Here is a 25,380-nt window from a genome sequence, read left to right as displayed (position 1 = left end):
GAGTTTGGGCAGATGTGCCCCAAAAAGTTTCCCCGCATCTTGCTGGAGTTTTCACAGCCAAATTAAGCACAGAATTAAGCAACTTGCTGTATTTTCTTTTTAAACTGATGCAAGCGCAGACATTACAGATGTTGCTCAACTTCCCCCTGCGCAATGATGGAGGAGTTCCTCTGTGACGAAGCTTCAGAGGCTGTTCCATCCAGACCAGAATAAAGTTCTTTGAAAAAACATCAATGTTAACAGCCGTATTTAAAGATGTTGAACGTGGATGGTTCATTAATTGGGAATGTTTTCATAATTTATAGAGAATTATGCAATGTTTTACTTATCTGCATCACTTGAGATCAATTTGGGTTCCATGTGGCTCTTCAACTAAAATGTGTTTGACAGCCCTGCTGCATGTTTTCTTGTTAAGTTACCGTTGGGCTAACTGTCTGAATTTCATCTTTGCTCTTGTGGTCTGGCGCTCAGTAGATTAATTACAGCGCTGTACTTTCTGTGTTGTAGGACTGTATCCCCCCATCCTTGATACTTAGAGTTTCATGGAGCTCTGGCATAACTGTTGCAGGGCATCCGACTAATCCAACATCTAACAGTAGATGAGGAAAAGATATTGGATTACGACTTTTTGTTTAAGCTGTGTTAAAATAAGTCAGTGAGTTTTTATCACATTCTGTGAAAGGATTTTTATTACATTTCAATACGATGTGCGGTTGATACAAAATGATTACTTTTATTAAATACACAGCATCAGGTGCGGTCCAGCAGGAGGCACTGTAAAGACATTGCTGGCTCTTTGTGGGCTAAATATCAAGTTTTAGATATTTTCCTATTTGCCAGAAAGCAGTTCACTCTTCACATTGTTCCAACGCAGTGTAAGGTCATACTGCTCACAGGACAGGAAATTCCAGTTCATTTCCTGTTCTTCTCTCGGAGACATTTCGAGTATCCAGAAGTGTATCTTAGACGCCTTTTTTCAGATGGTGTCATCCAAATGTTCGTGCAGCCTCACTCCTCTGTTAGCGCGCCTCTGTCTCCTGAAAGAGAAAAGAAACCAAATGTCCAATTTAGATCGAACAAACCATGACAAGCCGTACAATGGTTCGAGAAAAACGTGCCAATTGTTTTGTCAGCAGGCACACCCTGGCCTGTCATGCCTCATGTGTGTCACTTCTCATGTGGGAGGACAGCTATGTTACAGTTTGCTGTTTTCACTTCTGTACCTCTCTGTTTTTTTTAAAGCAGTGTTATTCCTCCGCGTTTGGCTTCATCATCAGAGCAGACCCTGAAATGAGATTTGTGTCTGTGCCTGCCAGCGTATATATATATGTGCATTACTATACCTCCACAGCATAAATGCCAGCAGTCCTCCAAACAGCAGCAGCAGGAGGACGAGACACACTACAGCGGCTGTTGTCCCTCTGCCCTCTGTCCTGCAAGGCGCTGTCATCCAGGAAAAAAGACATCCAATGAGGAGAAGAAAAAAAAAACACAAGTTATCTGACATGGCTGCCCTAGAAGGTCAAAAAGGTCTCCTGCAATACGTCTGTACAGTCACTAAACTTACTGGAACAGCAAGAGCTTACCGGAGGAGTCCTAAAATACCCTGACTGTCTTTGGCAGATATGAGGAATTGCATTTTTCTCGCCTGTTTAGCAGCAGCGGTAGCAGCAATAGGAGAGCGGGAGCTGTAGTGATTTATCGATCGCACTGTCGAAAATCCTTTATCACTGAAACACAACCAGTGATACAATGCACAAAACAAAGTGCAATCAAGACACGCCTCAAGATCGACACGAGGCACGATACAGAGGCATCTGACTCCGCTGTGAATATCCATGACACGCAGCACAGTGAGCTGACTTTAAATAAGATGTTAATAGGCAGAGCCACGGTTTAATCCATGGACAAACAGGGATTAAACATCAAGATGATCTCGTAATCTCTCAGTGGTGACTATAAGTATTCAGGTAGTCAGGTCCTTGTTTTATGTAAATAGAGGCAGCAGTACAGCCGTGTTAAGGACTTTACAAGTCAAGGTGACAAGTACAAGTGTTGCATTCAAAGATTTTACTTAAGTAAAAGCAAATCAGTCAGTCCTCAATCTACTCTATCTATCATCTCATTAGGCAAGACTGCAGAAAATCCATCCATAATCATCCATAACCGCTTATCCTTATCAGGGATGTAGCGGCTGTGGCTGGAGCCAATCCCAGCTGATATTGGGTGAGAGGTGCGGTACACTCTGAACAAGTTGGCATATAGAGACAATTCACGCACGGGCAATTTAGAGTCACCAATTAACTTATTAACCTGCATGTCTTTGGACTGTGGCAGGAAGCCAGAGCACCCAGAGAGTACCCATGCAGACACGGGGAGAACATGCAAATGCCACTCAGAAAAGTTTAGAAGGTTTATAGTGTTATACTGTCATTGTATTATGTCTTAAGGGGTACTCTGTGTTTGTAATTGGTGGTGGACATTGAAGTTGATAATGCAAACTGCTCCTGTCCATATCTCCAGCAGGCATGGAGCAACATTTGTATTCGTTTGGAGCCTACAGGGAACGTAAACCCAACATTCACTCCCCTTTTTAGCTCTGTTTTGGTCCCCACCAACCATCAACCGCCTTTTAAAATATCTGACTCTTCATCTGCTAAATGCTCCACAATGCTCGTTAGTTAGCTGCCAACATTTTGGGTCTATTGTTTGGTGTTGGGAAGGAAGTGTAGAGTGTTTGCTGTCTGTTTTTATTTTTAACTTTTGAGACAAACAACTGCCTGCTGCCGGAAACACTAACAAGAAGCTGAACGTTAAAGTTTAAAACCAAAACAATGAGCTGAAAATAAATCCACTTTATAAATGTAAACTGTACTCCAGCTATACATTTCTAAGATTCATTTCATGTAGAAGAACAGAGAACTCGTACCTGCAGTGTAGATGGCTGAACTGTAGCCCAGTTTGTTGCTGACCATGCACGTGAAGTGGCCACAGAAAGGAGTCATGGTAACAATCAATGTTGTTCCATCTTCTGAGACACTTCCCACACTCTTGGTGACGGGGGCTCTCTCATGGAGCCAGCTGAAGTGAGGGTCCGTCCCCCAGGCCTCGCCACAAACCAGCGAGGAGTGGGACATGTTGATGCTGACTGAAACGTGGTGCACCGCCTCTATAAAGTCGGACAAAAGAAAGAAAAGAATAAAAAAAAAAATAAGGGGTGATGAGGATGGAGGTAAAAACTCAGAGCCGGGGTTAGAAACAAGAGGAGATGGGAAACGCTCAGCCGTGGGCATCCATCTGTTATACAATAAGAATAATGACACATGGCTGTCCAAGAGGGTCTAACACAAAGAAGCATGAGATTCATTTAATGCTGTCAGGAGAGAATCTGGCTCAGTTTCAGACACAATAGACCAGAGAGTGAGGCGTAATGTCGGCGAATGGGATGATGGAAAACCCTGGAAGCTGAGAGAGCAGATGTAGAGAAGAGTGGAGCTGATGAATTGATACTGTTAGAGCAGACGGATGAGTGAAAAAAAGCAAAGAGGCTTTGACACAAAACCAGAAAGCTACGACGAGACTTAGAAGCACAGAAACAAAAGGAAGTTGGGATGGCGAAAGCTACATTTTTAATTTATAGTGCTTTTGTTATTAAATGAGACATTCACCATCAGGATGAAACAATGCACGCTGGTGTGAAATGAAAACACATTCATTACACTGTTAATTGTCGGGACTTAACACTAGAAAGGCCAGGACAGAGTCAGACATATTTCTGCTTACTCTAAAAACCAAATTCCTCCATAAACTGCCTCTGGTTTCAAAATGATAAAGGATGACAGTATTTATGTTCATCTCCACACTTCAGCTGTTCGCTTGTTGGCAGGCTCTAACAAGACTCCAACATCCACTCATCTCTTTAACAATTTTGACTTTTTCTTGCATTAGTGAATATCTTTTCAGGGTCTAGAGGACAGAATTACTGTTTTAAAAAAAAGGGTCTTCTGTTGTAGTAATCACTGCAGAATGGAACCAGGATCAATTAATAGTGCGTAATTGACTCATCCATTATTTGATTCGTTGTTTCAGCAGTATCTACAATGTGAATTCAAGACATAACCAATAAACTGCTTCACTTGCAGCGAGTCTTACCATATATCCTGACGATGCAGTGTCCAGTGGTCTTCACCCCTGTTTGATCAGTCACAGTCACAGCGTAAATGCCGCTGTCCGAGTTGCTGTAGCCAACAATCTCAAGTGTCGCCTCCTGCTGTTCCACTTTCACATGGACATTCGGCCTCTTATAGGAACACTTGCTCTTGCTGGGACACTTGGCAAGGGTCACTCTCTCTGGAGCAAGTCCGGTTTCGGGTTCCCGTTCCCATGTTATCAAGGCGATCTCCTCCTGGGGTCCCGGCTCAATCCGAGCTTTCAGAACCAGATTGGAACTGGGGATAACATGCACAGGCTGCTCATTGATGATGTGAACTGACATGCACTGGAACCCACATGGCACTGTGGACAGAGATTGAAGCAATTGTTATTGGACGTTCTTGGCACTTTAACTTTGTTTTTCTCTTTAGATGACCAGTATGACTAACAGTATGTCATATTCATCACTGTTGACCCTTTGGCTTTTGGAGGGTTTGTATTGTTTGTGCAGAACGGGAAGCTTGTGAAACAAACACTGGCATAATACTTCATCTCTGTCCTCGGCATGTACTTTATGAATATGTATGGCTGCTTCCTGTCAAACAATGTCAAGCTATGATTTATAACGCATGACAGCCATGCCTAATGTGATATCCATCAAACCACATCAGTATCCTAAAATCTGTGTCAAAACTGCAGCGGACCTGTTCAGGCTTTGTGCATTTACCATGAAGAGTATTAATCACGCGTCTAAACCTGATAGACAAAGGATGGAGATGTAAATAATGCAAGTGTGGGCATTAATGGGAAAGTCAATTTACAAGAGTTGTTTTGCATTTGTGTGATGGTGAACTGCTGCCGTGATCTTTCTTTGTGTTCCAGGAAAACATTACAAAAATAAGGGGTAAATATGAGAAAATATAATGTTTTCTTCCTGCAGGTTTTTTTAAAAAGAGAAATCATTAGGATGGTGGATAAAACAAAAAGTCTTACTCAAAAGAAGCAGCAGGGCGACTCTCCAGCACAGGAAACACTGTAGATCCATAACACCTGCTGATGTAGATAGAGAACAGAGAGGGGCATTTGTCCATGACCTCAACAACGGCAAACCATTTCCTCTGTACTTATGCAGCAGGGGTGCCACTACGGCAAGAACAACAACACCACCTCAAGAGAAAATGTGAAATTAAAAAGAGAGCAAAAGACAATTAAAAAAAACATGTCCTTCTATTAAAAAATGTAATTCAAATGTTTAGGGTATTCTTTTTTCCCCCCTCTCCTTCTTAATTTGTTTGTGAAGTATCCAAAGAACAGCAGCACTGGCACCGCAGACTGCACTAGAATCAGCACTTGGAACAAAATAGGGTCGGGTCTACTGCCAAAACTAAAATGAACCCCCTCAAGCACAGCTGCTACAACAAAAACACAGAGAGGAAACACTGATAGCGGTGCACGAACACAGCCCAACCTGCATGCATTAAATATAACCTGGAATTCCCATTACTGTTTACCTTGAAATTATCCACATCAGAAACCCCTAGAGTGGCATTCACCTACCTCTCCAGAGTCGAGACAAACAATAGAGTCGAGAGCTCCTCCACACTTGTGTTCACTTTCTCAGGGGTTAAGGTGCAAAAGAAATTCACACATAGATTTATGGCCTGGAATGAAACAGTATCTTAAAAGCAGTTGGCGTTACATTGTGAGAAATAATCTACTTAAAGATGACAGTTCCTAGATCTAGATCAGCTGTTACTGCCAACATCAAATAGAAGTAGGGCTAAATGTTTCGGGACTTCCCTTTTCTCTGCTTGTCAGGTCCAGTCAGTGAGTCACGTACTGTAGGCGTCACCTTGTTCCCAGGCAGTTTCCTCCCCCCTCTGGCTCCCCCTTCTTTCCTGTACACTAAAGACTTCTTTTCTGCTTTGTGCTTTTAAGTGAACTTTTCATTGTAAAAGCCTGTCTTATTCCCAGCCACCCTCCCCATCTCTGGCCTGTGTCCAAAGACATGCAAGCACAACAATATAACATGTTTGATTTGGATTTTCACGCCGCTGTTGGTAAACACTGATAAAATGCAATGGTATTCTTTTGAAGGGAAACCGGTGACAATGTTGGAACTCAGTCTTAGGAAACAGGCTTTGTACTGCAGGCTTCTTATCCAGCACGAACACTATTGGCCCTGCAGACACAAACCATTGTCTTGGTTTTGGATTGTAAAGAGGAGGTAATACATAAATTTCTTCCATTCTTCTTTTTTTTTTTTTCAATAATTGTCTCTCACATGCAACTCGAGAAACACCTTCAAGCACGTAAAGGGGAATGCATGCGAGCATATTTTTCGTTCCCTTGGGAAAGTTCAGCAATCTCTGTGAAATTGGAAGAAAGAAAAAAAAACGCTTAATTCAAAGTTCAGATCATAAATAAGCTGCTGATTTAGTGGAGTCACATTCAAATTAAGTAAATATTCTGGCCTTCTCACATACACACATAAATCAGAATTTAAACCGCAGCTGGTTGCGAGAACTCTCAGAAAAAAAAAACTTATAATGAGTAATATGATGAAAAGCTCTAGAACAACTACTAAATAGACATTAGGATGAGATTGTTTTGTCAGCTACTTTGTCTTTTACACTGCCATTGCAGTGAAACATAATGACATCACTTACTGAGGGGTTAGCTCTGCAGTTTCTCACTTTATGAAAATGCATCCTGGGGCACGAGTGATTTGAAACTGATTATAAATCCATTTATATTTGCAGAGGGTTTATGAATAATCACAGGAATGACAGATGTGGCTCCCACTGAGTTCTTTGTCTACAGAGCGGCGTTGTTAGCTGAAATTAACCAGTGGGTGGCACTGACACATCGGCTGAAAAATATCAACACGTAGGCTTCACTTTGGCCTCTTTTTCTTCAACAGACATCATCATATTCTTCTTTGTTCCACGTGCAAAGTCATTTATGTCCGTTTTTGCTTCTCATTAATCCATATCATTATATAAGTGAGTAAATTAAGCAAAGAAATTGAATGTATGAATATATTACCTTATGATTACATCGCCCTCTTATCAGATCATAACTGCCAGGCAATACTTTAACCAGGGCAAATAAAAATGACCTTCAGTCATGGATGTTAAAAGGAAAACAATCACCATGGAGAGAAAATAAAATAATTAGGTTTTTGTCAAATGAGATATGGTCTCTGCATTTGGATCCACCTTTGAACTGAAAGAGTGCCGAACTGTAATTATGCAGACAGGGCACACGGGAAGGTTGAAAGAACAAAAGGTAACTTCAATAACTTAGTAGAGGTGGTAAAAGAAGCAGGAGGGTCAACACAAAAATAATTAACAATTAATGGCTGAGGAGTTCAGTTAAAGGTCCAACAAAGAATAATCCAGAAGGCAATCAAGGTTTACTGGGAGCAAAGCAAGAACATGGAGAGCAACACAAACATGGGGGAAAAAAACAAGAGACAAATGTTGGTTGGACAGACCAGTAACAAGGCAGATGTGTGGGTCCAGTCTGAGGGCAGGTCAGAAGGGTGGAGCACGTCTGCGGGGCAATCAAGAGGCAAGGCAGAATTGTGGAGCAGCACAGAATGAAGCCCTGGATGCTGGTGATGTGGAGGGAGGAGCTCTCATGGACAGGCAAGAGAGCAACCAAGCCGGCGGAAGCCAACCGGGAGCAGGTGTCAGCCGGACTGCTCATGGGGAACCTAAGGAAGAAGTTGGGCTGCTGGGCAGTCTAGACTTTGTGGCACTTTGAGTCCTAGCTGATGCAACCAATGGTATTAACCACGCATTGTTCTGTGACCTCCGTGGGGCCCTGTTGAGATGGTCGGACGATTTTCCTAGAAATCAGTCTACCGGATGTCAAAGTCTTTAAATTATTGAGGAGTGAGGACTGACAGGACTGGCAGGATGTTGAGTGACTGGCTCAAGACAGGAAGGCTGCAGGTTTATGAACCCAAGCCTAATCAACTGGACTGCAGGCTTGTTGTGTGCAGACTGGGGGGCCTGCTAGGGGTTAGCAGTCAGGGATGCATGCTGGAGGCTAGCAAACTGCAGACTAGCTAATTGGATACTGGCAGTTTAAAAAAATAGGCTATCTGACTAGATGCTGAGTGTGAAGGTAGCTGGAGGATAGCTGACTGATAGCTGAGGTTTGGGTGATAGCTGGACAGCGGTTGGGAAAAGATCTGGGCAGCTGGGAGGCACAACGTTGAGAGCCATCCTTCCAATCTGGAGGGTTTCCCAGAAGGTTGCTCCAGGGTAGGATCAAGCAGGGAGCTGGCTGGTTCTGTGAAAGCTGACTGGCCAACTGGCTCTTTGACTCTGCAGCAAGGTCTAGCAGGAAAGAGACCATGGATGGGTGTCCTGCTTTTTTTGTGGGAGGCTGTCTTAAGGGCTAGCCTGTTCCCTCCAGAAAGGAGACTCCTGGGAATCGTTGGAGATGGAATCAGGCAGGAAGCTAGCCAACTCAGGAACTGGCTCGTAGCTGGCTGTGGCACCACAACTCAAAAAAGAGTTCCTGGGTGAGTCCAGGCAGGGATGCAATCTTTTCCTGGGGTTAGTAATTACTGCCAAGTTCTCAGCCATGAATGGAAGGACTGGAAGGTCCAAAATCCTTGGCCTTGTTGTTTGTTTTCCCCATTAAGGTAGAATATCCATGGAGCCTTGGCTAAACCCAATCACTCATTAGCGATGGTCTAGATTGTGGCCAGGTCATACTGTTAAGTTTCAGCTCAAAGATGCACCCAAATTCGGAAGGTTGAATAAACAAAAGGTAACTTTACTTATTTTGAGTTGCCCTACCTGCTTTTGTTACCACCTCCAGTAAATTATTCAAGGCGGCTGAAGAGTCCACAACAGAGAAAAATCTCGAGGGCGAGGAAGGCAGGAAGATGAAAACACAAGAAAAACCAGGCCAGACAAACAGACAAAGGTGACCTGACTCTGAAAGGATGAACCCACAGCCTAATGTTGTTGTTGCATTGTAATCAGGAAAGAAAATGACGAGCTGCAATTCTAAGTTAGAAAGTCAGACAAGATCTGCCCTGCCCGGGTTCACCAACTTAAACATACCTGATGTCACACCTGGTGGCACACACAATGCACAGTTTTTACTCAGTGTGTGATTACTATATGATCACTCCATGTAGTGTTGTGAATCATCACCATTTCCTTTGTCATTCAGTTGATTTGTGCTTGACAGACAGTATTTGTGAGCCTGCAGTACGAGCCTACTCGTCTCCTCTCTTTGAAAGTGTACTAAGTAGATGCTTTTACAGTTCAGAGACTTGCCATCCAAATATTAGTTTACTGCAGGTGTCCATGTTTTCATGAGCAGATGCTTTGGGACTGATCTAATGGACGTGTCTACAGAACTATCAAATACTGAAAAATTAGCCAAACAACTAAATAATTAAGGGAACACAGACACAAAAAATGGGAAGAACAAAGAGTCAACAAAGACACATGGGGAAGGATTCTTTCAATATAAACCCAAAACAATAACCGGTACTGTATTTAAAACAATAATACTGAAATATCTCAAAATTCCTATTTTTGGTATTTGGTATTTAACATTATTTTAAATGTGGTAGTGGAAAGAAATACGGCATAATTATTCAAGTAATGCACTTAAATACAACTTTCAAGTACTTGAACTTGAATATATTTACCTTTGCTATTGTATATTTAATACATTTCACTCCACTACATATATAAATGTCTGAACAAACCACATTATCATCTTTTAATAAGAACCCTATAAAGTAGAAATAAAATGTATGCATTTTATGGCTCTTTTATTCAAAGTACCAATACAACAATCATGTATCCAAAATGTGCATTATATATGATATCAAATAATTATTAAGATTATGAAATATTAATTTTTTAGACTGATGCATTAATGCATAAGCACATTTCACTGTCAGGGTGAAGCTCATTTTAAGTAGTTTACACAGAGTTGAGGCAATCATCATGCAAAGGTCATGTTTTTTATTTTATTTTATTTTTATGAATATGAATAGGTCTGTGTTTAAAATGTTGTATGAGCCTGCTCGGTAACTTTCCACCACTGCTCAGTTATTTATGAAATCACCTCTGGCTCTTTAAGAGAACAGGTGCGTCCTTGACAGGTAAAAGTGGAGAAACAGGAAGTGGACTCATTAGTCAGCAAACAAACCGATACGGAGACTTATTTCAGCTGCAAAATGAACACGAAGGCAGGGGGGAAACACTTTGGTAAGTTTAAAACCGCTAATTTATCTTATCTCTGCGCAGGAGACAATGTTTATGTTTGTTTTTGTCAGGTATAATCTGGATTAAATCTCGTCGCAGAGTAATAATAGCCAGAGAAGCTACAGAGCCTTTCTCTGCAGCTTGTATTGTATAAAGTCTTGCTAAAAATTGATCAAATGAAATCAAATGAAAGTCATTTTGAATACTTAAGAGTTTAATCTCTCCGCAGACCGGCCTGACTGACGACATGAGACAACCTTTGCTTCTTATCAGTCTGTCACTGGCAGGTAAAAAAACAATTCCCACTGACAGTTTCCTCTCCACCTGTTTTCAACAGCACCGTTCAAACGCCTCACAAAAGTCTGTAAAGAAGAGGACTGTACTGTGAGAGGGTGGGAAAAACAGGTCAGGGATGAGAAGATGTGGTATTCTGAGCACGTTTATAAAAACAATTGCATTTCAAGTAGAAAGCTCGTCTGAACCGCTCTCCAACCTGCGGGACCGCATTCCCGTCTGTGCACGGACTACTGAGTGACACGGTGCCTTCACGGCCACATCATAGGCTCATAAATCTGAGCACTTCTGATTCATAATGACCAGGTGCTTGTTTTTCAGGTAGCTTTTGGTATTTTGTTGACAAGGAATGGGCGGTGCTTTTTTATTCTACTCACATGGTTGTTGAACACAATACAGTAGGGCCTCCTACGAATACCGATACTTGACTATTGTTAATGAAAATTAGACTTTAAAGCATTATTATTCTGTACTCCAGGTCAGCATGACAAGAATCACAGGGCCTACTCGTGCCTTACAAAACTACTTTGTAATACCATCATTTACAAAATGGCCAAAAGAAACAAGATAACACAAAGTTTACCACTTTAAATAGATTTCTTAATCAGTCCATAAGCATGAGCATTGATGTGGTTATGCACTATATAAAGAATATAGCTGATTATACTCTGTGTTTTCCTTATTGTCAACAAAAAGAACAAATATATGAATGAATATAGACATTTGTTGTTGTCCAACAACATTTGGATTGTTGTGAATCAATCCTACATACTCCTTCTGCTGTAAATATCCATAATGCACCCAATGTGTATGAAAATAATCCACAACAAATGCACTATTTCTGTTTGAGTAATATTAGTATAGTAACTGTTTCTAATAATTATGTGTTTGAGCGTTTGCCACTTACAGGGTAGAGAAGTTAAAAAGTATTGAGACAGACTACATTTACATTTAGTCATTTTAGCAGACGCTTTCAATCACGGTATAGAGCGTTAATGCAGCAATAAGTGCTAGTGACAATTCTTAAGGAGTGGATTTGTCACGTAGTGCTAGGAGAGAAGGTATTCTCTGAAGAGCTGGAGGCCTTCAGGAGTTTTTTAAAAGTAGAGAGGGACGGGTAGTGCGTTCCACCAACGGGGAACAACAAGCGAAAAGAGTTTGGATTGCCTTAAAGGAACGGGTGGCAGAGCCAGACATCATTCATTGGAAGAGTGCAACGGTCGTGAGGCAGCATGTGCCTGTATAAGGGAGTTCGAGTTTCCAAATATAAAGTATTTAAAGATGTTACCATAGTCGTCAAAGAATAATTATTCCAACGGCCTGAAAAAGCTGTGGAGCAGAGACAACTTTGTAGGCGAGCATTAGCTATTTGAATTTAATGCAGACTGCATCAGGTAACCAGTGGAGCTCGATGAGCAGCTGGGTCACATGTGACCTTTTGGGTTGGTCGTAGACCAGGTGCAGCGCCGTGTTCTGGATCATCTAAAGGGGTTCTGCTTTCTGCATCACGAAGGCATTACAGTAATCTAGACTAATACTTTGCTGGTTTTGGTCTTTTTAAAGAATTTCTAGAATAATGTCAGCCTTATCATTTTATTTGTTTGTGAAGATCTTGCATAATGTGTACCAATTGAGCGGTGTATCTATTACTGTGGTATCAATTTCCTCATCCAAAATTACAGATTGTTACTCTTTACCCTGGTGTAATAAAATGTGGATGCACACAAATGCAAAAAGATCAGGCAGAGGAGATCTGCCTAAGGTGTTTGCGCCGCAGCAGCTACGTTAAAATGATATTTTAATTTGTTCATTAACTAAGGGTTGTTGTTCATGCATGAAAGATAATTAAAGTAATATTCAGCAACGTTGTCATATAATTAAATGTTCATTTTGCTACAAAATAGTGATTCAATTTACAGTTTTCAGTGTACAGTTTTTTTTTGCTGTGGATGTGTCTCTGACAGGTGCAGGTTTATTTCATTATTCCCCCAAAAAAACAATGTTTATTTTAGAATAAATGGAAAAAATACAAGGAAGAGTAATTCCCATACAACCCACCTATGCAAAGCATTCACCAACAGACAGTAGAAACTTCTCTGGCTGCCAGTTTATCTCTGTGGTTCAACGTTACTACAGTCGTTGGCATGACGTCTGGGCTCTCTGCCATTGTTTATTCAAGGTACAAATCACTTTCATAAATACATGGTAATATACAACTCTTTATAAACAATCATATTTATATTTAATTTGAATTGCCGTTGTGTTCTGATACTGCGTTACTACTGTGCTGCATGACTCATGGGTTTTTCTCACTTCTGACTTTTTATCTTTCCGTCTCTGCTGAAAACACAACAAAGCCGTTGATATCTTTAATCAGACACTGAAACACTTTTGTTGTCCTTTAGTAATTCAGTGCAGGAACCTGGAATCCATCTCACTGTTGGCTCCTGTCATTTTATACCCTGCTCTCCGGTGGAAAATTGTGTAAAGGCAGTCCAGCGAGACTGATCAGGACCATATTGATTTGATCCATTATAATACATTGGCCAGAGCGTTCTTGCGTGGTAGCTTTATATGCCAGTGAAAGGGCATTGAAAATTCAGGCTGGGTTTCCCTGCCTGAATCTGTAATATGAACACAAACAAGAGGGAGGACTGGCAGCCAAATACAAAAAGATTTTTTTCCCCCTCTTCACTCTTACGCAGACTACAAATCGACAAACGGCATACAGCAGTTAAATGCCTGAATGTGTAAAATCAATGGTTCTTTACAACATTGTTTTTGAAAAATCGCCTATGCACCGCTGATTCTTGAGAAGACAGACAGCAAATATGATTTCGACGCGGCTTACGTTAAGTCAGGCTAACAGAAACACAAAATAGATGTTTAGCTTGGGATCACTTACAATCCAAAAAAACATTGTGTGAAATGTACGAGAGAGGAAGGAGTGTGTACCTTACTAATGGGTTTTTACCTCCAGAGCCAAGTCTGTGTGTATAGATTTTGTTCACTGCAGTGTTGAAATGAGTATTCAGATCATTTTCTTCTTTTTAAGTGAAAGTACATATACATTCATTCAAAAATATTCTATTACGTGTAAAAGTCCTGCACTGCAAAATCCCATTTAAAGGTCCAGTGTGTTAGATTCAGGGGCCCCTATTTACAGAATATGTTAGTGTGAACATAACATGCACAACTATGTTTTTATTAATGTATAATCATCTGGAAATTAAAATAATTATGCTTAATTATCTAAGAATGAGCTTCCAATAGCTACAAATGCTACAGGTCCACTAGATGTTGAACATTTTGCAGCAACCGCAGTTTCTCCATCATGCCAAGAAGAACGGGGTGAGGTGATAAGGTCGCAATCAGAATCTACACCACTAGATGCCACTAAATCGTACCCGGTCTTTCAAGATCGGCAACAAATATCAAAAATAAGCATACGTGGTTTGTTTTGCAGAAAAACCAAAAGGTCACAAGTAAAATCTGAAATCTGGGTTGTGTTGATGAATTAATATGATTATTTACAACACAGTTTTGTTTTCCTTTTCTATCTTTTCTCTAACTTTTACTACTTTTTTGGTCTGGTTTTATCTTTAACGACACATTGGTAGATTAACATCTTGTATTAAAAGTTTCCAAATATAAAGTATTTAAAGTTGTTACAATAGTTGTCAAAGAATAGTTATTCCAACGGCCTGAAAAGGCTGTGGAGCAGAAGTGTAAAGTAACATAAAATGGAAGTATAGTACTCGAATGAATGAGTTACTACAATCACTGTTTCTCTCTTTGATTCTTTGTTTAGTCCTCCTCTCTGCCAGTGTGCTCGCTCAAAGCCAGGTACAGATCCAATTCCAGGTAGACCCGCTGCTGGTTCAAACCGGTACTGAGGTTGTATTCACGGTGCTGACGGTGTCCCAGGTCCTGTCCATGACATGGCAGTACAAAGGAGTCACTCTGGGTTTGTATGCGGGTGGATCCCCGGTAGTTAACCCAGTGGCCCAGTTCGAGGGAAGAATCACCATCTCCGCCACCCAACTCCGAATCGGAGGCGCCCAGCTCCGAGATGCCGGGAACTACACAGTGGAGGTGACCCCCACTGCCACTACGGGCCTGTCTCCTAACTCCAGATCAATACAGCTGAGGGTGTTTGGTAAGAGATAAAGAAGGGCGTCTGTGGCTTCACTTAAGAGGAGAGGGGAAGAGGAGGATGAGGGAAGGGAAGGTGGGTGTGGGGGTGATGGAGTGTGCAGGAGAGGGAGGTTTTGAGGGGTGCGATAATGTTAAGGAGGAACAGGAGGGAGTAAAGAGAGAAGAGGGAGGATTTGGGAAGTAAGAGAATTAGTCTGGGAGGTATAATGAAATTAGTGACCCATAGTAGGCGAGGTAAAATTAATGAAAAAAGAGGAGGGGATGAAGGTAGTCGCTCATGGCTTTATGCTGATTAACACTCATTTGATATGCAGCGCTCGCGCTCTTAGATGTTTGATATTGTAGCTTTCGAAATGGAGCGTCACATTTACATACAGTACATACAGTATTTGCACTCATTTATATTCAGTACTTTATATACAGCCTGAACAGCTGAGTGTCTCTCTCTTTATTTTCAGTCGCCAGCCCACGCTGCGGGGATGACGTGCAGTCTTCCTCACCCCTCTCACCGCTGCATTAATGGGGTGGTAGGGTGACCAAATTGTTAGAAGTGCTAGTCTGTTATTGCCGAAAGGTCACATCCTCCAAACTGAGAACAGCAAGTTCATGCCATAGAACGTCCGCCCGTCCTTGAGCGCAACTCTCAACCTCCTACTTACTCGCTCATAACTGACTCTGAAAATGAGAGGCAGCTCAAATCCGAGAAGGATGAAAAAATGCTTCTGCTGAGTCACAGGCGAGCAGAAAATGTACAAAAATGGAAGTGATTAGAGCTATTTAGTAGTCGCTATGAGTGGTTTTGTTTGTTTGCTGTTGCTGCCGCGGCTCTCTCTTAGTCACAGCCTCCTACGTCCACACGCCTCCTCTTCTCCCTCTCCAATTATTTAACTTAGGCTGCCCGCCAAGAGGCATCTAGGCTACAACTCATACCGTCTGCCCCCTTATTCACCATCTGTGCTTCTATCTGAGTCCTGTCCCTTCTCAGCTCTCACTTGCTTTGATTACAGCGAATTATCCTCAACAGAAATATAAAACTGCCCTCTATTGTTCCATCACTCCAACTTTTGAAGTGAGCTTTTTCATACTCTTATGTTCTGTACCTATAATAATGGCACCTTTCCTGGGTAATTCTGCTTTCGCATCTCTTTTGATAAAATATTTTTTCCTCTCCTTGTAGATGCGGTGAGAGGGGTGAGTCTGTTTGTTCCCACAATAGCCGTGGAGGGTAGAAATGTGTCTCTGCGGTGTACGTGGACTGCCGGTACAGAGATTACGGTCCAGTGGGGCAAAGGAGGCGCAGCCATCACAGCCGACTCCAGGATCACCATCTCCGACGGCTCTCTGGTCATCAACCCAGCGAGACGGGGCGATGCTGGGGAGTACTCATGTACTGTCAGCAACCCTGTCAGCGCCCAAACTGCCACACAGAGCCTCACTATCTACTGTGAGTTTGCACTGATCAAGACAAGCGGCAGCTAATCTGCTGTAGCCACTGCAAATATCTTATCTGTTATCCACATTGCACTGCATACAGCGTGCTGAATTGCACTTCGATTGCGCGGGGCATTCATCTGTAATCTTATTGTACTGCTTCTAGCTCCGTCTTGATCACATCCTTATTTCTGAAATGGCAGTCTCACAGTAATAATGCAACATCACCCCAACGGCATATTAAAATGCCTCCACATCGTTGTCCTCTAAGATCAAACAGAGGCTTCTTTTACCCAGACGGGAAGAAAAAAAACATCAGATTAGGAGGGAGTGTTGTTAAAATCTGTCGAGGCTTTGCATACCAAAAGTCTATGCACTTGAAAGTCATGTAAATTTTCAGTCACTACTTCTCATGGACACAGAAGTGTTCATCCCAGACAGCAGACTTTAATTTGTTCAGATAGAGGGGAATCTGTGATATCACAATCACAGTCACAGTTGCAGTCCTGCTTTCTGATTGAAGCTCATAAAACCAGACATGGTGACTAATGATTACTTCCATTATTGATTCATTTCTTAGATATTTTTTCAATTACTTTCTCAGTCTGTGACATGGAAAAACAACCCCACCACACTTTCCCAGAAACCAAGGTGACTTTTTTTTTAAATGGGAGGCATCATCCGACCAGCAGCCACACACCCAGTGACCTTTTTATTTGATGATTTATAATAATGCACATTCTCACATTTAAAAAAGCGAGAATCTGTAAATATTTTTTGCCTTTTTTGTCAAATAAATTACCGTCATGATTAATTGAGCAGTTAGTTTGACCTTTTTTTGAGGAATTAAATTTTTTAAAACAAAAGTGTAAAAACAGTTTCACAGGATGTTATGTACTGGACTATTTCTGGCTGTAGTTGCCAGGCAACCAGTGGATACTCCAGGAAGTCAGTGAGCATAATTTCCAAAATATTATGCTATAATCCCCAAAATGTTGACCTATTCCCTTTTTTTAATAAAACCATCTCTGTATTTGTTGCCTTTAAAGCTATAGGAGGTGATTAAAAACACTCACAGCACATACAGCTCTGTATGTAAATCTGTCTCGCTAACCCTCAGACTGTGTGCTGAACAGCAGCCTCAACTTGTCTGGGAATTGTCTTCTCATTATGCAATACTTGTTTCAGCCTCTGTGCAGGATTTTATATGCACAATGTCCCTCGCCTGCCAATCAGCTTCTCATGTAAATGTGACTTGTTGAGAAACATGTTGATTCAACAGGTGGCAGTCTTTTTGATTTTAGGTTTAACATCCAACCTGAACGTGCACAGCTCCTTCATTAGCCGAGTAATAATGCCTCCAGGGCCAGAGAGGGGACTTAACCCCCACATTGACATGATGTGTACCTTTAAGCAGAATATATGATCTGTGCGTTTGAGGAAGCTTCTTCAGAATACAGATTTTTCCTCTTGTGATTGTGAACCAAATGTTTTTGATTCTGATATCGACTGTCCTTCGATCATTACCAAACCAGATGGCCCTGACACCCCTGTGCTGACCAAGGAGGCCCCGAAACAATGTGTCGGTGGAGGAGATGTGTTGGTGGGACAGACGGTGCGTCTCACCTGCATGTCTGACTCACTGCCCCCTGCCCTCTTCTCGTGGCAACGTGATGGACAGCCAGTCGCATCCGGCCAGCCAGACAGTGGGGTGCTGAGCCTTCAGACTTTCTCAACCAATGAGAGCGGCCGGTACGTGTGCACGGCAAGAAACAGCATTACTGGAGGCACGTCGGAGCAGGGGACAGACTTGGCCGTCGTAGGTGAGTTATGGCGGACGCTGACCTCTCTGTGACTGATAATGATGACGGTTGGTTTTGGAGTCTGTCCCTGTATCCGTCTTCTCGACAGGAGAGGGACAGAAAGTATCCTGGGAGATTGATCTGGTGAGAATGTGTTCAAAGTCATCCAGTGACTTTCACACATACTTTCTCCTCCCTTTATTTCTATTTCTTTTTCTCCCCGTCTCTCTCTCTCTGCTATTACTTTATCATCCTTTTTTTTAAGAATCTTCCCCTGCACTCCTCTCCTGTGTCTTTCTTTTTCTTTCCGCCTCTTGTCTGTCTGTCTGAGCTCCAGACTCATTATCTTTATTAATTCTCCCCCTTTGACACCATTCGTTCTGTTTCAGCCACGTGTCTAAATGGAGGGGAAGTGGCAGGGATTGTGATTGGCTGTTTGCTGCTGATCATAATCATCATTCTCCTCATCCTGCTCATCATTTGTCTCGTTCGAAGGAGGAGGGGTAAGTCTGTGTGTGTGTGGTCATGGACATTTTGTTTGTCAACTTTCAATTTCAACACTCTGTTAAAGGCATTTTGATAACTCTCTGTGTCAGTGCATACTTTATGCAGTATCTCCAAAAGTGATTTTTATTTTATTTTATTACAGTAGAACAGAGACGACAGGATGCTGCTGTGTTTGTGCAGAAGACCAACCCAAATCCTGGGCCTCCAGTAAGCCACACTAAAGTTTACATATGATTCACTATTGATTTTGTGTTTATCTAGCCTATGCCATGGTGCTCAGAGGCTTTTCTCAAATTAACCCCCTCATTTCATCTTTCTTTTGCTGTCTCTTCTCGCCCCCTGCTCATTTTTCATCTGCTCCCATTAAGCCTGCAGATCCACAACCTAATGGTGCAGGAGATTTGGGCCAAGGTCCCCATCCCCCCGTCGATCACTTGTACACCCGCCACCCCGGCCGCTTATACACAACCGCGCGTGAAAACGGTGGCAACACACGGGCACAGCCGCCACTGTACAACCCACATAACTCCGACACACACCAGCACAATGGTCGCATCCACGCGGATAGACTCCTGCACAATTCTGTTCATAATACCAATTCATTCCCACACAATGGCATTGACAATCCAGCTTTCACACACGCCGATGTTCAGAATGCAAACACGCTCCCAAACACACAGCAGCAAAATCCGAACATTATCATACAGACCGGGGCTCCCCAGGGCGGCGGCCAGCCGCCGGCGGTACACGTCAGCCTTAACACGCTGCCACGAACTGCCGAGCAAAACAGCAACGCACAAATGCCCACGATTCATCTCAATCTTAACTCATACTCAACCAATGGCCAGCAGACTCAGCAAGACAGCTCATTTCCTATTACAGCCAATGCCGCTTCACAAAACCAGCAGAACTCGATACATACTGGGCACTCGAATCCCAGAATGCAAAGTGGGCAGTCCTATCGTAGTGACCCCCCGATGCATAGCCACATAGATGCAGGTCTTATCCCAGCTGGATACACGCAAAGTAATAACACTTCTCAGCGAAATGCCAACACACAGACATACGAGCGGGAGCAAGAGTCTCATGGCAGGTCTGATAGAAGCTCAGGTAGACATGATACCACTGCCAGCTCCTCCCTTCAACAGATGCCATGGGATCACCTCCGAGGCACACCAGCATATCCCACTGGCACGCTTCAAAGAAGACAAACATCTGAGTACACGTCTGACAGTACAGACTACACTACCCATCCTCCCATACGCGAGGAAAGAATGCCAAGCAGATCTCAGTCTCGTCCTCAGAGCCAAACCACTTTGCGTGGCAGAGCTCCACTCAGACAAGATGTCCCATCAGTGGTCAGTCAGATACGTAGCCGTTCACTCGATCTTCGAGACCAAAACACTGGCAGGATAACACAGCTTGAGGCTGCACACCGCACACAGAGAAGCCCCCGCACACATAGAGAGAGCGCTCAGCGAGACATCAGAGGTTCGCCTAGTAGCCAGACCGCCCTCAGGCAGAAAGCCACACACAGCAGTAACCCCCAGGCAAAGCCTCTCATGAGCCAGCAGGCCTCTGTAGGCCGCTCAGCTGTGTCACAAGGAGTCATGACACAACAGGGACCGACTGCACCGCAGGGTGCAGATACAAGAGCTTTGGCTGATCCTAATCACCTTCCACAGGCACACATGGCTCAGCAACATAGAGCAGAACCGAACCAAAAGCCACCACGAGGCCTGGGCACACAGACGCAGCCTGTCATACATGATGCCAATCACCAACCTCGCCAAGGAGGCGCTGCTCCAGTCCCATTCTCCTCTGCCCAGCATAATCCCAGTAACCTAACCCATGCTGCACTTACAGCCCACACTGAGAGGGCTAAAACATTTGAGAGTCGGAGGCAGCAGACTCAGGCTGCCCTGTTTCACGCTGGACTACAGGCACGAGCTCCTGCTGCCGGGGCTCACCACCCACCGACTCCTCCTCCTGTCATCCCCATCACACAGTTCCAGACCCTCCCCAAGAAGCGCACTACGCACAAATCCCCAGCCCGAGGTCCTCAGCCCCCCAAACCTCCTGTTAACATGCCGGTGGCTCAACGACCCGTACCAGGAAAACATCATCACAGTGTGCAGCACCCTGCTGCCACGATGCCCGCCAACCATCATCATCATCACCATCCTGGAAACGGCCACACGCATGTCAGTGCTCACAGGCACGCCCACGCCCATGCTCATACCCATGGCCATGGCAACAGGCATCCTGCCCACTTCACCCACCCACAGCAGGTGAGTGAGAAACAACATGATAGTTTAAAACTGCAGCCAAAAGATGCCATATGTTTATTGATATTACAGATTTCCAGCACATGGCTCTCCCTCCGAGGAGCGCTTACGGCTGTCATTTCATGTCATACTTCCTATGTACTTGCATGTGTGCAGTGTTATAGGCCTGCTCCTACCTGTGTCTTCAGCAGTTTGTGTTTTTGTCAGCATTGTGCATCTCTTGAAGGATGCCTGACAGCACTTCTCAGTGTCTTTCTCAGTGCCGTGAAAATGTCTTTAGGCTTGAGTGTTTGTGACACTGGCAGTTTCTTTAAAAGTAGCGCTGTATGTCAGAGGTTCTGCCTCTTCTTCTTGCATGACATGTTGGAAATGAAAGGCTTGTTGTGTCTTTGCAGCAACAGGCACACCGACCAAGATGATGACACGTGTCAGCAGACTACACTCCACAATGTCCCGTATCCACCGACACAAACAAACAGCTGACAGACGTGATCCAATATACCACCAAGCAAGACTGACTACGTGAGGTTCTGCACTCAGAGAAAAGCTGTCATATCCTGGTATCTCAGTCGTAAAGTCAGTTTTTTATTTATTTTTATATAACATAAATGAACATTTCTCCCATGGCGATGCCTAAAATGCAACTTTTTGGAATGCAGTCCTGCTTTCCTAAAAGGAAAATCATCTTACAGAAGGATGCACAAAAATAAGCTAAATAATCCTGAAAAAACACACGCTGATACCTACACCCACATGGATTGTACTGTTTTGACTTTTGAAGCACCGGTCATGCATCAAACTTTGCCAAGAGCCTGCTCAGAGTAGACAGGTTCAGTGATCCATAGCTCTTGACCAAGCTCACATCCCCTGATCCATTCATCATCCAAACTAAACAACACTACCGTGACAAAATGCATCCGAGGTGCTCGCACGACTCGCCGTGTGTATCCGCCACTTAAGAAGACGTAATAAAGGAGATGGGTACTGTGCGCGAGACGGACTCGTCCTCTGGGTACGGCGACAATTATGAAAGAAGAGATTACCCATGGGGGTGGTCTTAATATACGTGGAAGTATTTATTTTGCGCCTTCTGTTTACAGATGCCTCTCATGACACTTCTCAATTAAGGAGATTCGCCTCAGTGGCGTTCAGACGCAATGCTCAGCTGACTATGAAGGGGGATCCCACGAATGGATGGGCACTTATTAATTAAATGCTTTTATGCGACTTAAATTACTCGGAAAATAATCACACCCGTGCATGAATGAGGTCAACACAAAGACCCGAGCTGCCATATTTTCTGCTGAAAAAGCACAGTGTGAAACAATTTACTGTCTGCGCTGTGTCACGGAGAGCACATTAAAATACAATGTGAAGGCCTTACTTTTAAGTATTGTTATGTATTTATTGATTTGTAATGTTTGGGCTTTTTTAACTCAGGGGGAATACATGCACCAATGATTGTTTAGGTTGTACTTACTGATATGAATGCTGAATGAATATGAATGGAGCGTGACCGAATTCATATGAAGTTTCAAAGATAAGGCTGAGGATATTCTGCATTTCTCTTACTGGCAAGACTAAAACCAACAGCTCTACCAAGTGTTATCTGTGTAGGCAAAATGTGATATATCTCCTCCATTGTTACTAATAAATACACATTAATGAGCTGAACAGGTGCATGTAGGCCATCATTATCATAAACTTTGTATTTTATTGGAGTCGACTGCACATTTGCTGTAAATTCTCCCCAGAGCGCCTTATGTGTATTCATCCCCAGGTGAATATAGTCCCCAACAAATGCACCATTTACTGCAGTGTGTGTGTAACGTTTGCCAAAAATCTACGGTGTCCAGCTGTTCCAGATTAGCCTTTTTGGAAAGCTCTTTTAATGATTTACTTACTTCAGTCGAAACAGGCCGGGGACCACCAAAGGACGAAAGAAAGAAAATATAATATCCCCAGCCTTATTCTTTGACATATCCCTACTCCAATCAAACATGTGGAGCATGAGATTGAGCTTACTGCCGCTAAAGTTTTGTCGTTTTTGGAAAATGACAGCGTGTAAATAGTTTACAGATGTTAAGTACGTGAGTTGCTACAAGCACAGTAGTAATCTTTGCGCCTCAGGAGTGATTTGTACATTGTTCATTGTTCCATGATCTCATTTTCATCAATAATAATGAAGTGTTTTGTTATTTTATGTGTTTGCATATTAACTGGGGAAGTCCACTGTTGAACAAAACGAGAGGAAAAAAAACAACTTTCAAATTTTGCTCATTGTTTGTGTTATTTCCATCACGCTGGCAGTCACTTTGTTGGACTGTTCACAGCCGAATGCACAATCATGACTTTATTTGTTGCCTCTACTTTCAAAGCCAATGCATTCTTCCATCTTTTGATTTTCAGTACAAAATACCTCCTCATGCCTGTTGACAGTAAGTCAGACCACAAAAGCACCTATTTATTCTGCCGGTTTCTCTGAATCACAGAGCTGTTTGCAGTCTGAGCATATTTTTCGCTCACTGTGTCTATAGTGCTAATTATGCATGGCGCCTGGGTACACCGAAGCGCTGCTGTTGATTCTCCTCAGATGAATCTGTTCCTTCATCTTGTTGTGGATGTGCAAGAGCGTGTGTTTGGTTCACAGCTTCATCAGTCTCCCAATCCTCCTGCTCCCACTTGTACGTCACCTCTGATGAACAGTCCTGCTGCTCACTATTGGAGACACTTCATGGTAGTCTAGCACTGTAATGAGTGGAGATGGAGTGCTTTTGAGTACCTGGTACTAGAAAAGGTTACGGCATTGCCTACCAGTTCCACATGAAAGCTTTGATTTATGAAAAGTTTGGAGCGGTTTTTCAAATGCAATACTTTGTATATTATACTGTTCCTGCTGTCTTTGGAGTGAAGTGTGTTGTTTATGACCTAAACAACTGAAATTACAAAACACTCTGTAGCCTTGTAACACAGTAAACCTCAAACGCTGATGTGACCACCTTCCCTGGTCCAATTTGCATGTAAATCTGCTCGTGTTGTTTTAGTACACTGATTTACCGTGATTTACCATGACTGCTGCGAGTAATTGTAATTGTTTACGCATCCCTTTGGAAGCATAAATTAAAGGCAAACATAACTCAACTGCAGCGTGTGCAAACAGGGCATTTTTTTTGTATTGATGAATGCTTGTTTTGGTGTGTGACACTGCAGCAGAGTGCTTTTCTGACTAGTGTGTACAAAGAGCCAGGAGACTGCAGTAGATTTGCACAGGAAAACTTAATAAATACCACAAGATGGCCAAAACAAACCTAATCCAATTTTAATTTAAATTCAGTCTAGCTCAGCAGACGCACATATTTTTTTTTGATTTGATGACATTTTATAGTTTTCAAATAATATAGGAGATGCCATAAGTCCCCAGACAGAGTGTAATTACCTAACATCTTCAAGTGCATAAAAAAATGATGACGATTCTTTTGTTCACTGCAGCGATGGTGATTTTTCTCCACCATGAGGGAAAAGAAAGAGGTCAGGCATGATAGTCCTCATAAGTCCAAATCATCACTGAAATGAACTGGTAAGTCCTTCGAGATCCGTGTGTCCATCCCCCCCGTCAAAGTGTCCTTGAGCAAGACACTGAACCACTGCCTCGGTGCACTGACCCCCTTTAGTGAGATGTCGCATGAATATGACTCTCAGTGGGCTATGAAATGCAACAAATTCATGATTAAACTTTGCACACCAGGGCAGCTGCGCAAGGAACACCCCCCCTCCTGCACCCACCAACATTTTAGAGTTCGACAGCATGACCCTGGATTTATAGTTTCAGTCTGTGCCACAGCCATCTATCCATTCAAAACGTCCTTGGGCAGGACAGTGAATCCCCAACAGTTCACTAACTGTAAATCGCTCTACATGGGAGTGTCTAAAATGTAAATCATACTCCAAAAAAACTGTTGCAGCCATGCACTCCGTGCCTCATCATCCCACAAGAGGGAGCCATGTGAGAGGATTTTTGAGGTTATCTATTGATCACTTTTTTTTTTCCCCCTCCTCCAGGCCTTCGCCATCTGTGCAACTTTGATGGTGAACGCTGAAATTAAAAAAAACAAGCCATAGGCAAAGTTATTCTTGTCTGTAGCCCAGAACACAAAAAGCACAGGAAGAAAAAAAAAAATACTGTCGTGTGCAAGAACAAGTAAATCCTCAGTTGTCACAGGCTTGTTTCTAAATGCTTAAAGGTGAACTGTTACCTTCAGGGATACATATCAAACACAATAAACTTCAAAGCCTCTCTTGTTTTTATCATAATCTTTTGTCGATTCATTTGAGCATGTCATGTTGTGTTTCAAATCGCCACCGTGCTTTCTCTTTCAAATAAAGACAACATCTTTTACTGATGTTTTCTCAGTACAAACAAACCGGAGAAGTCTTTGTGGAAACGCTGCATTTTAAAGCCTTTTCAGCAGATCTTTGATATCCTCTGTGGCATTA

At 42.8% G+C, this 25,380-nt stretch overlaps 2 protein-coding genes across 4 annotated transcripts; one reads left to right on the top strand and one right to left on the bottom strand.

The window, feature by feature from the left end:
• Window positions 1–660: 660 nt before the first annotated feature.
• Window positions 661–6,548, bottom strand: si:dkeyp-97a10.2 (hypothetical protein). Of its 2 annotated transcripts, none has more exons than XM_010748862.3 (6): window positions 5,710–6,548; window positions 5,146–5,202; window positions 4,153–4,515; window positions 2,930–3,169; window positions 1,344–1,443; window positions 661–1,037 (listed from the first exon to the last, which is right to left on the bottom strand). In XM_010748862.3, the coding sequence occupies exons 2-6, from the start codon at window positions 5,195–5,197 to the stop codon at window positions 977–979; spliced, it is 816 nt and encodes a 271-aa protein (XP_010747164.3). In that variant the 5' UTR covers window positions 5,198–5,202; window positions 5,710–6,548; the 3' UTR covers window positions 661–976. The 2 variants fall into 2 exon arrangements, with proteins under 2 accessions (XP_010747164.3, XP_010747163.3); XM_010748861.3 differs by having other exon boundaries at window positions 5,146–5,205; window positions 5,710–6,545.
• A 3,445-nt stretch (window positions 6,549–9,993) lies between these two features.
• On the top strand, window positions 9,994–24,058 carry si:dkeyp-97a10.3 (carcinoembryonic antigen-related cell adhesion molecule 6). Of its 2 annotated transcripts, none has more exons than XM_019279218.2 (9): window positions 9,994–10,409; window positions 10,636–10,693; window positions 14,512–14,859; window positions 16,036–16,302; window positions 17,825–18,112; window positions 18,481–18,594; window positions 18,741–18,805; window positions 18,967–20,889; window positions 21,282–24,058. In XM_019279218.2, exons 2-9 carry the CDS (start codon window positions 10,654–10,656, stop codon window positions 21,303–21,305), a joined length of 3,069 nt encoding a protein of 1,022 aa, XP_019134763.2. In that variant the 5' UTR covers window positions 9,994–10,409; window positions 10,636–10,653; the 3' UTR covers window positions 21,306–24,058. The 2 variants fall into 2 exon arrangements, with proteins under 2 accessions (XP_019134763.2, XP_019134764.2); XM_019279219.2 differs by having other exon boundaries at window positions 9,995–10,409; window positions 20,284–20,889.
• The last annotated feature ends 1,322 nt before the right edge of the window (window positions 24,059–25,380 follow it).

Source organism: Larimichthys crocea, chromosome XIII (genome assembly GCF_000972845.2).
Source record: "Larimichthys crocea isolate SSNF chromosome XIII, L_crocea_2.0, whole genome shotgun sequence".
NCBI lineage: Eukaryota > Metazoa > Chordata > Actinopteri > Sciaenidae > Larimichthys > Larimichthys crocea.
Note: the sequence above shows the minus strand (reverse complement) of the source record. Positions and strands in the feature narration are given on the sequence as shown.